The following is a 14,926-nucleotide window of genomic DNA, read 5'->3' as shown; positions in this document are numbered from 1 at the left end:
TTGGCCAGTACCCCTGTCTCCGGTCCCTGCCATGCCCCAGGTCCCACACCTCCAGTCTGTCCTATAGTGTCCTGCCCCGTGTCCGCTGTCCCTCGTCATGCCCCGTGGTTCTCTGTCCTGTCCTAGTCTGGTTCCTGTCACGTCTGCCCTTGCGTGCCCTGGAGTGGCACGCTTTGAGGGAGGGTAATGTCACGTATGGCCGCGCCCCACTCCCTTAGCTGTCACTCCGGGTTCCCTCGTGTCTGTGTTCCTTGCCCGTACATCCCGCCCTGCTTGTTTGTCTCCGTGATTCCCTGTTAATTACCACGCCCCTGTGTCATTGTCATCCCCTGTTCTCAGTTCTGTGTATTTATAGCCCCTGAGTCTCCCTTGTCCTTCGTCAGATATTCTTGGTTGTTCCTGTTGTTGTTTCGTGGTATGTTCAAGTTTTGTTTGCTGATCGCCTGTTACTCATATTTCCCGTTTCTCCCTGCCTTGTCAGTGTTTCCCTGTTTTCATTATGCCCGTATATGCATGTTATTTGGACTGGCCTCTTGTTATGACCCCTGACTGCTTCTCGGACTCCGATGATGGTATGCCCTTTAATAAATCTCGCTCTTCTCAGCATTTGTGTCCGTCCCCTCGCTCCGCAGCGCGAGCTGCGTTACAAAATGATTTCATGAATGACAGGGATTAATTGTAATGTTAATTGGTCACTTAAAATGGAATTTACTCTGCAGTCTTAAGACAAACGGACATAGGGAAAGAGCTCTATCATTGCTGGTTAAGATAATGTGAATGAGCTGAAAGCCTCTTTGTTAGTTGCTGTCAAGAATGTTGCAGAAAAAAACTTCATCTTGCAGGTGTGGTGCGAGTTGAGGTCAAAATCCTCCAGTGGGATATTAATGATGTCATACTTAAACTTTTTTATTTGCATATATTGAATAATGTATGATTTGGAGATTCCAAACACTGTATGTCAAAGAAGGTGGGGCAATTACATGATAATTTGTGAACATGCATAAAAATGTGAGTTCTTTGTGTGTATGTTCAGCATTTTCTGGAGGGTATTCTCTGGGGAATATTCCTTGTGGGACCTCTTCTGAAAGGTGTCCCAATTATACACAAATGCTGATCTACAATAAAGTAGGACCATGCTGGTGATACAAATTTACTAAATTGTAGACTAATAAAACCGTAGCTTACAGTTAAGCCTGATCAACCATTTCATGACCATTTGTAGCCGAAGGGAGTGCAAGTAGTACACAGAGCATTCAGGCCACCGGCTCCAAAGTAATTTTGGGAAAGGACACTCATCTACTTATTTGCTATTCAAAATCAATGATACAGATTCAGAAGTAGTAAATAACAGTCTGCAGTACATTTATCATCTTCAGAAATTGTTATAGTTAAAATTATTTTAATTATCACTAATGTAGGCTAGTTTCTACTACAGTCAATTGCTTTTAACATTTATGAAGCAGGAAACTTTCCAGGTGATGAATAAATCCAGCCTTGTCAATACGTAGGTCTATGAAAATGAGTGAGCAAAAAAGAGGCAGGATTCATGTACAAATCAACATATCCTGTTTGCAGAGATAATTTCTGTACAGAAATCCGTCATCAGCTATGCAAGCTGTGTAACTTCTTAAAAAAAATAGTTTTACTGTATACTTTTAATATATAAGAAAGAAGGGAACCTTGCATTTGATTTATAAAATCATCATTGTCTCTAAATGTGCATAGAAATTAAAATAATGAAATAACTAAAAATATATCTGTGTTTTCCTTTTCCAGATTATTCTCTTAATCCTATTAAAGATCTCTTGCACTTTCAATCCATATATAATAGGGTTGACAAGTGGTGGAACAATAAGATTTTCAACTGATATAATCATGACAATAATTTGAGGTATGTCTAAATCTAATCTGCTACTGATAACATCAAAACATGAGGTGACAGTGAAACTAATACAAGTAACAATATGTGGTAAGCAGGTCCGTAGAGCTTTGCTTCTGAATTGCTTTGAATTCTTAAAACAGACTGCCAGTATTCTCATATACGAGAACACTATGAAAATGAATGGTGCAAATATAGCAATGATTATAACAAACACTCCGTATGCATTCCTTACAGATATGTCTCCACAACTTAATTTCATAACTACATTATTATTGCAATATATTCTGTCTAATCTGAATTTACAAATCTTAATTTGATATGTCAGTATAACTGATATTCCCATTTCACAGGAAGGAAAAAACCAACAGCAAAACAAAATCTTCTTGACAGTGGACATTTTTACAAATGTTGCATAATGTAAAGGTTTACATATGGACACATATCTGTCATAGGCCATAGCAGATAACAGTGTGAATTCTGAAGCACAATATGTATAAATAGAAAAGAACTGAAATGAACAGGCTTCAAAAGAAATAATTTGCCTTTCAGACAGAAGGTCAATCAGTAACTTCGGGTAAAGAGCAGCTGTTCCAAAGAGAGCATTACAAAGTAGAGCAGCAATGAATATGTACATAGGCTCATGGAGACATTTGTTTGTACATATGACATAAATGACAACACAATTACAAGAAATAATTAAAAGGTAGACTGTAAGAGTAGTTATGAAATAAACATATCTGTATTTCTCTAACTCTACATGCCCCTCCAAACTGAAGTATGTAACATTAATAGAATAATCCATGAGTTTGTTTTAAGTATCAATCATATGCTAAAATCTTTCAACAAAGAAATGTCAGGCATAATCATAAGCAAAGATGAAGTATGGCTATATAGACATTCTCTTTGGGGTATTTATATGTTCTCATACAGTTAGATAACTTTTCTTTGTCCATTGGCTAAATTAGGATTCTACTCCTTCCTTTTGGGACCATCATTACAGTTAGACAAACAAGGTGTTTAAACTGCAAACAGAAGTGGGAGTTGTACACTAGGGAATGTATGATGGATGAGGATGTTTAGAATAACTTAAATAAGTGGAGACTGGTGGTAGGGAACTGGGCTTGTGCTGATCTCGAAATGTTTGATTGGGGTGAAAATCACAAACACAATTTAACCTCTGTTTTTGTTTGAGAACCCAGTGATCACATACGTGGGTGCTTCACTTTTATCTCTGCAATGTCCAGCATCACGTTTATGGAGTTCTTTTTGTACTTCCTGTACTCTTTTGTAAGCTTTGTCCGTTTTTATGTGTTCTGAAGATCTGCTGAACCCAGCATTAAGCATCTCCTGCTGTATTTCACTGTAAACCTAGGGCAGGGGTGTCAAACAAACGGCATAAACCTGGAATATATAGGTTTATATAGAAGAATAAACTCCATTTTATTCCTGATCAGTTATATCACTTTACCTGCTTTTTCTGTTGACCTTGACACCCTCTTACTTTGACAAAAATAAGAAAAGTGGACACAGTGTCGGATTTTTCAAGGAAAATGGAAAGTTCATGTGTTCAGAATTGCTTCCTAAATGTGGAAAATGTCACTGTGATCAGTTTTATGCACAATGCACTTAAAGAAATGTTTAACTGAATAAAAGTGTTGTTGAAATTGCACATACTTTTCTTAAAAAGTTGTTCATAATATATATAGTAAAAGGACAATTAATTTCATATAAAGATTTTTATCTTAAAAAAAAAGATTTTATATATATATATATATATATATATATATATATATATATATATATATATTATAATTTACTTCTTTGTTAGCTTCATGTAATTTTGGAATGAGTTTACTGGTCTGGCCACCTTGAGATCCTAAGAAGTTTTACTCGGCCCCCAGACCAAAATGAGTTCGACACCCCTGACCTAGTGTAACGGATGGGCTGAGCAGGTAGGACGCAGATGCAGATTTTGAGGAGTTTTAATATTACAACTGACATACAAGCGACAGAACTCAACACAAAGACCAAAGGTGACATGAAAGACAGAAGGAGCATGAATTACAAAAAGCATGAACAAAAACCAGTACTTACAACGTACAACTTACAATAACTGACAACACTAGAGAGCAAACACAGGACTTAAATACACTAACTAAACAAGGAACCCAACAAGACGCACCTGAAGGCAATAACAAGGCGTGGAGAACAAGGCAGGAGTGTGAAGACAGAGACTAGGGATTTCAACTAGGGATTTCAAAATAAAAGACACTCAAACACAGAGAACAAAACAAAAGACATCACTGACAGGGGGAAGCAGGACCACGTGACACCTAGGCAGGCCCGTTGACAGTCTTGCTGGGGCCCGGGACAAGAAAGTTTCATGTGCCCCCCCCCCCCCCCCCCCCCCCCCCTCCCGCGCACGTAATTTGAATTTTCTTTGTAGAAGACAATCCTTGAGTTAGGTCATATAATATAGCCACTCATCAAAGCTGTTTCTGACAGCTGACTGGTTTATACTTGACGCGGCGCGAGGGTTCGCGCGAAAATGACGTAGTCGCACCGCCCGTGCGCGGGGGCCTCACGCGCTGTTGATTCGCGAGATCGTGCACCTCTCGAATTTTGTAAGTTCGCGCGTGCTGCGCCTCAGCGCAATGAACAAAGTCATGTTTGCAGGGTTCATACACCTTTATAAGGTGGAATTCAAGCACTTGTACGTCACTTTCAAGGTCCATTTCAATATTTTCCAGCACGTTAAGCTTAATTAAGTTAAATATTTATACATATAATCGAAATGATTCGAAATAATTCGCTTTTTATCACAGTATTTAATGGATGTTTATTTTCAAAACGCCCAATCTTAACGTCTTCACGAGAACTGTTCAGTCAGACAGCTATTTGTTGTGAAACGAAGTAGTTACAATTTCAAACATTTTCAAGTACTTTAGCCTAAATTCTAGCACTTTCCAAACCTGGAACACATTGCAACTTTAAAATTCGTCCCGCTGTTGGGCAGATACCAGCCGGTTACGGTCGGTGCTGGATCAAACCATTTTCCAGTGGGAGGCGGACTTAATGGAAAATATGCAGATAGGTAAAAAAAACATATTTTAGCCATTGAGCTTATTTTGAGTACAGAATTTTATATTAATGAAAGTTTTCAAGATTATTTAAAAATTATAGACTTTAAATAAAAAATAAATTGCTGGGCTCTTTGATGGGCCCCCCTGGCCCTGGGGCCCGGGACAACAGACCCGGTTGTCCCCCCCTGTCGACGGGGCTGCACCTAGGGCAGGGGTGGGCAATAAATTTTTACAAGGGGCCACATGAGAAACCTGAATTGTGTCAGAGGGCCACACAAACAATAATGACGTCATCACAGTGGCTCCGCCCACCCCACGCAAACTTCCGCGAACGGAGGAGGCACTTATACCTGCCGCGTCACATTCTGTGCAGTGTTCTCCGAAACGATGTGTGTTGGTATAAAGAAACAACCCTCAAAAACAGGGGAAGGAACATTTACCTGACCAATTTTAATGTTGCTTTTTGTTTCAGATTTGAAAAGTGCTGGAATTTAGGCTAAATACTTGAAAATGTTTGAAATTGTAACTACTTCGTTTGACAACAAATAGCCATCTGAATGAACAGTTTTCTTGTATTACGTTAACAAATACGAGCCTCTTGTAATTCTAGGACGAAACATGAGAGAACGTGAAGACGTTAAGATTGGGCGTTTTGAAAATAAACAACAATTAAATAATGTGATAAAAAAGCAAATTATTTCGGATCATTTCGAATATATGTATAAATATTTAACTTAATTAAGTTTAACGTGCTGGGAAATATTGAAATGGGCCTTGAAAGTGATGTATATAATAATAGAATTTTATTTATAAGCGCCTTTCAAGACACACAAGGACACTTTACAAGGGAATAAGCAACAAGAGTTTATATAAAACTAAAAATGATTAGAATAAATCACCAATAATTTAAAATAAATTACTAAATAACTAAAAACATTAGAAAGAAGCAGCAGATGAGAAAAGAGACACACATACACACATATACATAAACACATACACATGTATAAATGCTTTAATTCCACCTTGTAAAGGTGTATGAACCCTGCAAACATGACTTTGTTAATTGCACTGAAGCGCGGCGCGCGCGCGAAGTTACAAAATTCGAGAGGTGCACGACCTTGCGAATCAACAGCGCGAGACCCTCCGCCACCGTGATTACATAATTTTCGCCGCGCGGACCCTCGCGCCGCTCACGCCGCGTCAAGTATAAACCTGGCTTAAACCTAGCTTTAAAGCACTTCTACGGCACTTTCAACGTCCATTTCAATATTTCCCACACTGTAAAAAATTTCAAGTCTCACCAACTAAAAAAATCTTAGTGACCCGTTGCACCTAAGTTTTTTAGTTGGTCTAATTTAAGCTCTGCAAATTGCAAATTTTAAGTTCTGCTGACAACTACAGAATTCAGTCGAATTAAAGAAAATAAGTTGAGCCAACAAAATGTTATAGGCTATATTAACCAAATACACCTAGTGAGTCCAACAAAATGTTTTATGTTGTTCCAGCTACAATTGTTTAGTTCAGGTAATTATTCATTAGTATCCAAGTTGCCTAAACTATACATTTTATGCTTTATGAAGTAAATTCAAAATATACAGAATATAATTAAGTAATTGTGCATTTTATTTGCATGTCAAAAAGTAAACATAAAATATCACCAAACAGGCATATGAGAGCTGCTTTATAAATGTAATAAAAATAGAAACGTCCTCGAGTCAGGAGGACAAGAATGAGCCATGACACCAACGTTAGCTCAATGCTAATTTATTAGCAATACGCCAACGGCAAAAACACACTGGTTCTAAGGGAGGGGGGACACTAACACACATACAACACACATCCAGGGAAACGGGGGAACTCACCGCAGAGCTGTATGTGGTTGGAAATAGTATCTAAAAGAGTACTTAATTAGAAATCGATTGGGCTTCAGCAAATGCTTAATTACTACTCAGATCTAGCTAGCTAGGTAGCTAACGTTTGTCTGCATGCTAACAGTTTGCCGACGTGAGGTAGTTAAATTCCAAACGGACAGTTAACATGTAACGGTTAACCGTTAATCGGTAGCTTGTCCTTGCCAACCACAACAGTATTAACACTAACATTACTAAACTCATAGCAAAATTAAACACTGAAAAACAACTTGTTGGCTTAGCGCTAGTTTTGATAACTATGTTTGGAAAATATGTTGAAATACGACCTTGTTCAAATTCAAACTCAACAAACAGCACCAAGTTAGCTGTGTTAGCTTAGTAAAGATCCACATTAACTTCACTCAGTGAACGTTTGAAGTCCTCTAGATAAATGGTGAAACGCTGGGTCTTCATTTTAGTTTTGGTACAGAAGGCGCCAAGAAAATCGTCTCTCTTGAACATGCGCATTAGTTTCACCACTACCACTATTGCTCGCCCAACACAGTTTTTTACTTTGGACTTGACATGTTGACTGAGAACCATAATGCTCATTCACTGAACACAAAATATTGAATGGTAAAAATGCAGCAGCTGATGGCACAACTCGTTTTTTGTTTTTGGAGTAACTATTTTTATGTTTCATGCTTTGCCCACATTAATTTTTATATTCACAGAACATAAGCAAACAAAGATTTTTTACAGTGCAGCTGACTCAGGTTCTCTCTAAGCTCGGTTTCTGGAACAGAAAACCTGAGCTTTCGTTAACTCTGAGTTTACTTACCCGCTTTCTGGAATACCCCCCTGTTCAATCAGCTATTTGTTGTGAATCGAAATACAGTTACAATTTCAAGCATTTTCAAGGACTTTGGCTTAAATTCCAGCACTTTTCAAACCTGGAACACAATGCACAAAAAAAATTCGTCACGTAAATTTTCCGCCGTTTGTGGAGGTTCGCGCTAGGTGCAACATACACTCCCGAAAGCCTTAACTTGTCGCTGATCACCTACAGTGTTTCTTGCACAGCTCACACACACACGCAGGTACGTCCACACGGAATTAACACAAACGTAGTGCTTTCAAAATAAAAGCGCCACAGTTGTATTGCACGCACGACATAGATATTTGTTTCATTTATGATTGGCCTCTCGCGGGCCGGACAGGGACGCACAACGGGCCGGATGTGGCCTGCGGGCCGTAGTTTGCCCAGGTCTGACCTAGGGTATACTTTGGGAGCTTCCCAGTTTACTGTAACATGTGGGCAGGGTAGGCTGGATGCAACTGAAGGAGAAGATGAGTTTAATGAAGAAAACTCAAAGAAAGGTATCATATACTTAAATCACACAACGTAACACCTAACCAAACTACAGATAATGAATATACAACTGCCAAAGACCACAAAGACCAAAGGCAGGGAAATAACCAGAAATACCAACATTGGAGTGCAAGGATAACAAGCAAGACGCAAAAAAAAGTTATTAGTAAACAAGGTAACAACAATAAACACAGAGCTGGGCACTAGGTGTCATGTCTGGCTCTGCCCCTTGTGTCCTACGTTTTGTTTTTGCTTCGGTGTACGTCCTTGTTTGTTCACAGCTTTATTTGTAGCCCTGCCCCTTGTAGTACTGTCAGCTGTTCCTTGTTTAGTTTGGTTACTGTGTATGTATTTAATCCTGTTGCTGTGGGTCAATGTTTGATGATTCATAGTTCCGGGTTAATGGTTATAGGTTACAGTGAGGATAGCAAGTATTTGATACACTGCCGATTTTGCTGGTTTTCACACTTGCAATGCATGTAGAAATCTGTAGTTTTTATCATAGGTATTCTTCAAGTGTGAGTGATGGAATCTAAAAACAAAATCCAGAAAATCACACTGAATGACTTTTAAATCATTAATTTGCATTTTATTGAAGGAAATAAATATTTAATAAATCAGAAAAACGAAACTTTATACTTGGTACAGAAACCTTTGTTTGCGATTACAGAAGGAAGACGTTTCCTGTAGTTCTTAAAAGGTTTGCTCACACTGCAGCAGAGATTTTGGCCCACTCCTCCATACAGATCTTCTCCAGATCCTTGATTCTAGGCTGTCACTGTGCAACACAGAGTTTCAGGTGTCTTCTGAGATTTTCGATCGGGTTCAGATCTGGAGACTAGCTAGGCCACTCCAGGACCTGGAGATGCTTCTTATGTAGCCAGTCCTTAGTTGCCTGGGCGGTGTGCTTCGGGTCATTGTCATGTTGATAGACCCAACCGCGACCCATCTTCAGTGCTCTTACTGAGGGAAGAAGGTTGTTGGCCAATATCTCGCGATACATGGCTCCATCCATCCTCCCCTCAATGCAGTGCAGTCGCCCTGTCCCTTTTGCAGAAGAGCATCCCCAAACCATGATGCTTCCACCTCCGTGTTTCACTGTAGGGATGGTGTTCTTGGGTTTGTACTCTTCCTTCTTTTTCCTCCAAACATGGCGAGTGGAGTTTAGACCATAAAGCTCCATTTTCGTCTCATCTGACCACATTACCTTCTCCCACACCTCATCTGGATCATCTATATGGTCATAGGCAAACTTCAGATGGGCCTGGACATGTGCTGGCTTAAGCAGGGGGACCTTGCGTGCACTGCAAGATTTTAAGCCATGACGGCGCAATGTATTACTAATAGTTTTTTTTGGAAACAGTGGTTCCAGTCTGCTGCAGGTCATTGACCAGGTCCTGCCGAGTAGTTTTGGGCTCTTTCCTTACCTTCCTCACTATCAGTGCAGCCCCACGAGGTGACATCTTGCAGGGAGCTCCAGACCGAGGGAGGTTGACTGTTATCTTTGTCTTCTTCCATTTTCTGATTATTGTGCCTACAGTTGTTGTCTTCTCATTAACCTGCCTATCTTCCTGTAGCCCATTCCGGCCTTGAGCAGTGCTATAATTTTGTACCTGATGTCCTTGCACAGCTCTCTGGTCTTGGCCATTGTGGTGAGGTTGGAGTTTGTTTGTATGTGAGTGTGGACAGGTGTCTTTTATTCTATTTAGTTCAAACAGGTGCAGGTAATACAGGTAAAGAGTGGAGAACAGGAGGGCCTCTTAAAGAGCAACTAACAGGTCTGTGAGATCCAGAATTCGTACTGTTTGGTAAGGTATCAAATACATATTTCCTGCAATAAAATGCAAATTAATTATTTAAAAGTCATTCAGTGTGATTTTCTGGATTTTGGTTTTAAGTTTACATCAATGGTTTTCAAACTAAGTGAGTCTTGCATTGCCTAATAAATGCTTTAGTAGTATTATGCAAATGCATTACATTATGTATGGATGGTTTTATGTGTTGCTGACACACTGGCATTACAAATGAATGAATTAGAATGCAAGATACATATGTAAATGCATACCTTTGCGAGCAATGTAAAACTGAGATGATAGCATGGGCGGTGCTGTTATGACCACTTTATTCACAATAGCATTCATGAGGCAAGGCAAACTATAAGTTAGTCGGGGCGGCTACACAGTTTGAGTGAAAACTGAAGTGATTGGTGCAAGGTGTTAGATGGAGAGGGCGAAAGTGAAATGAATCTGAATCTTGAATTTGATTCAGAATCTGACTCTGAAATTGAGTGTGGTGGTGACTCATTTCAGGCTAAAGGCGGTATGGTATGGGTTGAACAAACTGCTGGCAACCCTCGGGGTAGAGCACAAGAGAGCAATATTGTAATAATAATAATATGTTTATTTTATATAGCGCCTTTCTCAAACCCAAGGTCGCTGTACACAAATGAAAGGGGAAAAATACAGGGCTTAGAAAGAGCGGAAATATTGAGAAAAGAGGAAAGTCTTGAGTTGAGTTTTGAAAGTAGAGAGAGAGTCGGAGCGAATAGAGGGAGGTAACAAATTCCAGAGGGTGGGGGCAGCAACACTGAATGATCTGCCACCCATAGTAGAGAGTCTGTGTCGTGGGACGGAGAGCAAACCTAGGTTAGAGGACCTGAGCTGACGTGATGAGGTATGAAGGTGGAGAAGGTTGGAGAGATAGGAGGGTGCAAGACCATGCAGAGATTTGAATGTTAGGAGTAGGATTTTATAGTGGATGCGTTCAGAGATAGGAAGCCAGTGTAACTGATGGAGGATAGGAGTGATGTGTGCAGATTTCTTTGTGGACTTTAAAACTCTGGCTGCAGAATTTTGTATCTGTTGTAGGGGGCGAAGTGATTTAGCAGGTAGACCATAAAGCAGGGAGTTACAGTAATCTAGTCTGGAAGTGATATTGTGAGAGAAATCCCAGGGCCTATGTATTAAGCCAAGGACAAAATTAGAAGTCCACTGACCAGCTTACTGTGTTTGATTGACACAAAAATGTGGGGCGCAATTCTGAAATACACAGAGGCAGAAGCTAAACGAAATGATGCTCAGTTCAAACTAACAGCTGACGAACTGACAGCATTTGTGGATCTCGTTTATTTGAGAGGTATAACAGCTGGTAAAAGCTTGAAACTGGATGAATAGGCCTACTGGTCTGCTGACTTGGGAAATCCCATTTTCAAAGAGACAATGTCTCGACAGACATTCAGAGATATCATGCCCTATCTCCGCTTTGATGACAAGAGCACAAGGGCTGCCCGCCTTGCGACAGATTTGCCATGATCTCAGAGATATTTGATAAATTTGTGAAAAACAGTATTGCTTCTTACATGCCCCATGAGAACATAACAGATGAGCAACTGTTCCCAACTAAAGCTCGTTGTTGTTTCACTCAGTACATGGCCAATAAACCCGATAAGTTTGGGTTAACATTCTGGGTGGCCACTGACGTTGAGACAAAGTATATGCTGAACGCAATTCCCTATCTAGGGAAAGATGAAAGCAGGCCGGCTGGGCAATGGTTGTCCGAAAATATTGTGTTGCGTTTGATGGTGCCTTTCATGGGTTAAGGAAGAAATCTAATGACTGACAATTTCTTTACTTCATTGGCATTTGCAAACACCCCTTTGGCGAACAAAACCACTATTGTTGATTAATAAAATCAGACGTCATATACCCCCATGTACATAGGCACAGTCTGAAAGATTTTCCACCAAGGTGTTGCGGGCTGGAAAAATAACTCTTAATGGTTTACCAGGCAAAACCTAAAAAAAATATGGCAGATGCTATTTGCACCCGGGTATATGCAGCAGTGTATGTTATTTGCACCCGAGTATATGTAGCAGTGTGTGTTATTTGCACCCGGGTGTACATAGCAGTGTGTGCTATTTGCACCCGGGTGTACATAGCAGTGTGTGCTATTTGCACCCGGGTATATGCAGGTATATGCAGCAGTGTGTGCTATTTGCACCCGGGTATATGCACCCCTGTATATGCAGCAGTGTATGCTATTTGCACCCGGGTATACGTAGCAGTGTGTACTATTTGCACTCGACATTTTGATTTATCAGAGATTAGTACTATTCTTTTGTGTTTTGTGACAAAACACATTTTACTTACAAATTATTTTATTTAGAGGTGAAGATACTTTTGTTTGGGGTTATAGGGTGGACCTCAGAGTTTGTTCTTATTGAATTTTGTTTTTCACTTGTGAGTCTCTTCTTTGTTTTTCTTTACCATGCTTAGAATTTAAATAGCAATTTAATTATCCTAAGTCGCTTGCCACTAATGGCAGTAATCACATGCTAAATACTACATTATTTATCACTGGCAGTGTATATTAAAATGTTAAAACAAAATGTAACACAAGTTAATATCTGTCTGTAGCACCCTCATATGTACACCACATTGTATGATGTATACAAATATTTTTCCTGCCAGTACATTATCAGCCCCTTTAATTCTATTTAATTTCACAAAATGCAGAAGAAAGATTTGACTTTTTTATTCATTTTTTCTGGATGGTTTGTAAATTTTTTTAAGAAGTGAATTGGGTTTTTTATTATTTACATCGTGTTTAAATAAATTTTAATTTTGTGCATTGGATGGTAGCCCTCTTCACTCCATAATCTCGGTTCTGTAACGGTGGCCGGCGGCAGACGGAAGAGACACGGATCCGCTGGTTGACTCACGGTTACGTTTATTGTAAATAAAGATTGCGCAAAAGCGCACGAGAAACATTCAGCACACAAACACGACATGCAGAACATAGACAACGACGAGCACAAGACACTGCGCGAACGCACATTAAATAGACAGACCACACCAACCCCACGTGATGACGAGACGAGCCACAGGTGAGACGGATAATGACAAGACGCACCCGCACCCACGGAGGTACACAGACGCAGACGAATAGACGCAGACAACGTTAACACACGCCCCAAAGGAAGGGTTCGGGGACCGTAGCGTGACAGACGCCCCCACCAAGGGCACTACCCGTCCCGGGGTGCCAACAGGACCAAGCGCCCCGAACCCACGTCGATGGGCGGATCCGAAGCGCCCAGTCCTGCGTCTGGGAGATGACCGCCCTCGGTGGAGAGTCCGCCACGAACAGCCTAGAACACCCACCCTGGGAAGACCGGGGAAAACACGTTAGACACGTTTAACGGGACGGACACAAACACACAAACTGGTACATTAATACATAGAGGCACGAAAGGGAATAACGGATTAGGCACACATAAGGGAAGACTCACAAACACAGGGACAGACACACACGACACAGGCGCCAGGCTGCGCGCCAGAAGGAGGGCAATCGGGAGAGAGACCGGGAGCTGCTGGAGCTGCAGGCGCTGCGGTGGGCGGTGCTCCTCCTGCCCTTGCTGCAAACCCTCCACCGGGCGCAGCGCGGCTGGCGGACGCGCCAGGTGCAGCGCGGTTGGCCGACGCGCCAGGTGCAGCGCGGTTGGCCGACGCGCCAGGTGCAGCGCGACTGGTCTCTCCCCTCGGTGGGCCGTAGGGCATCCCTCCTTCTCCTCTCGACCGCCCCTTGGAGCCGGCAGTGGGGTCTTCTCCCTCTGTCTCCATCGCCTCACTGCCCCGGCTCCAGCTCATGGGCTGCTCCGGGCTGCCACCCCGCGAGTAGTCCATCTCTTCTCCCTCGGAGCGATCGGAGGATGGGCCCGCCTCAGGAGTCCACCTCCCCTTTACCGTCCCGGCAGACAGCTCCGAGGGGGGAGGGTTCTCCTCCTCATCCTCAGTGTAGGAGCCCTCTTCCTCGGGGTATGCGGAGCACTCCGACGGAGGGTACTCCTCCTCGTCGTACTCCTGCTCCTCGCCTTCCTCCACGGTGGTAGAGGGACCTACGGGCGGAGGGATGTAGTCCTCTTCCTCGGACTCCTCCTCCTCCTCTTCCCCGTAGTCGACGGTGGACACGTCGTCTAGCGACGGCGGGTAGTCCTCTCCCTCCACCGTAGTCCACCGTGGAGGCGTCGTACAACGACGGAGGGTAGGCCTCCTCCTCTCCCTCTTCACCCTCACCGTAGTATACGGTGGGGGCGGAACAAACTGAGAGAGCCTGGTCTTCCTCTTCCTCCTCGCCCTCTGATTCCTCCCCCTCGAACTCGCTCTCAGGGGTCTTCTCCGTGGAGCAGAGTTCGAGGGAGCCTACCCTCAGGGGCGAGAGGTCTCTGGTGGAAGAGGGGTGGCGCTCCTTCCAAAACCGCATCGCGGTCTTGCGAAAATAGTCCGCCAACTCCTCAGTCCTGGCTTCCCGAGCCCGAAGCAGCATAACCGCACATAACGGGTCCTGCTGCATCGCTTCGAGGGTGACGGGGGCTCCGCGGTGCTGTGCAGGGGAAGAGGCGTGACGTCGCTTACTGGGCTTCTTGCCCTTCTTTGGCCGGGTGGTGTATCCTGGCTTGGTGTCTCTGGTCGGCTCGTCGTTCTGTAACGGTGGCCGGCGGCAGACGGAAGAGACACGGATCCGCTGGTTGACTCACGGTTACGTTTATTGTAAATAAAGATTGCGCAAAAGCGCACGAGAAACATTCAGCACACAAACACGACATGCAGAACATAGACAACGACGAGCACAAGACACTGCGCGAACGCACATTAAATAGACAGACCACACCAACCCCACGTGATGACGAGACGAGCCACAGGTGAGACGGATAATGACAAGACGCACCCGCACCCACGGAGGT

The 14,926-nt window shown here is 42.5% G+C and overlaps 1 protein-coding gene across 1 annotated transcript; it reads right to left on the bottom strand.

Moving 5' to 3' along the window:
• Positions 1–1,745: 1,745 nt before the first annotated feature.
• Positions 1,746–2,684, bottom strand: LOC143516178 (olfactory receptor 51E1-like). Its single transcript, XM_077007752.1, has one exon. It carries the CDS (start codon positions 2,682–2,684, stop codon positions 1,746–1,748), a length of 939 nt encoding a protein of 312 aa, XP_076863867.1.
• Between the last annotated feature and the right edge of the window lie 12,242 nt (positions 2,685–14,926).

This window comes from Brachyhypopomus gauderio, chromosome 6 (genome assembly GCF_052324685.1).
Source record: "Brachyhypopomus gauderio isolate BG-103 chromosome 6, BGAUD_0.2, whole genome shotgun sequence".
Taxonomy (NCBI): Eukaryota; Metazoa; Chordata; class Actinopteri; order Gymnotiformes; family Hypopomidae; genus Brachyhypopomus; species Brachyhypopomus gauderio.
Note: the sequence above shows the minus strand (reverse complement) of the source record. Positions and strands in the feature narration are given on the sequence as shown.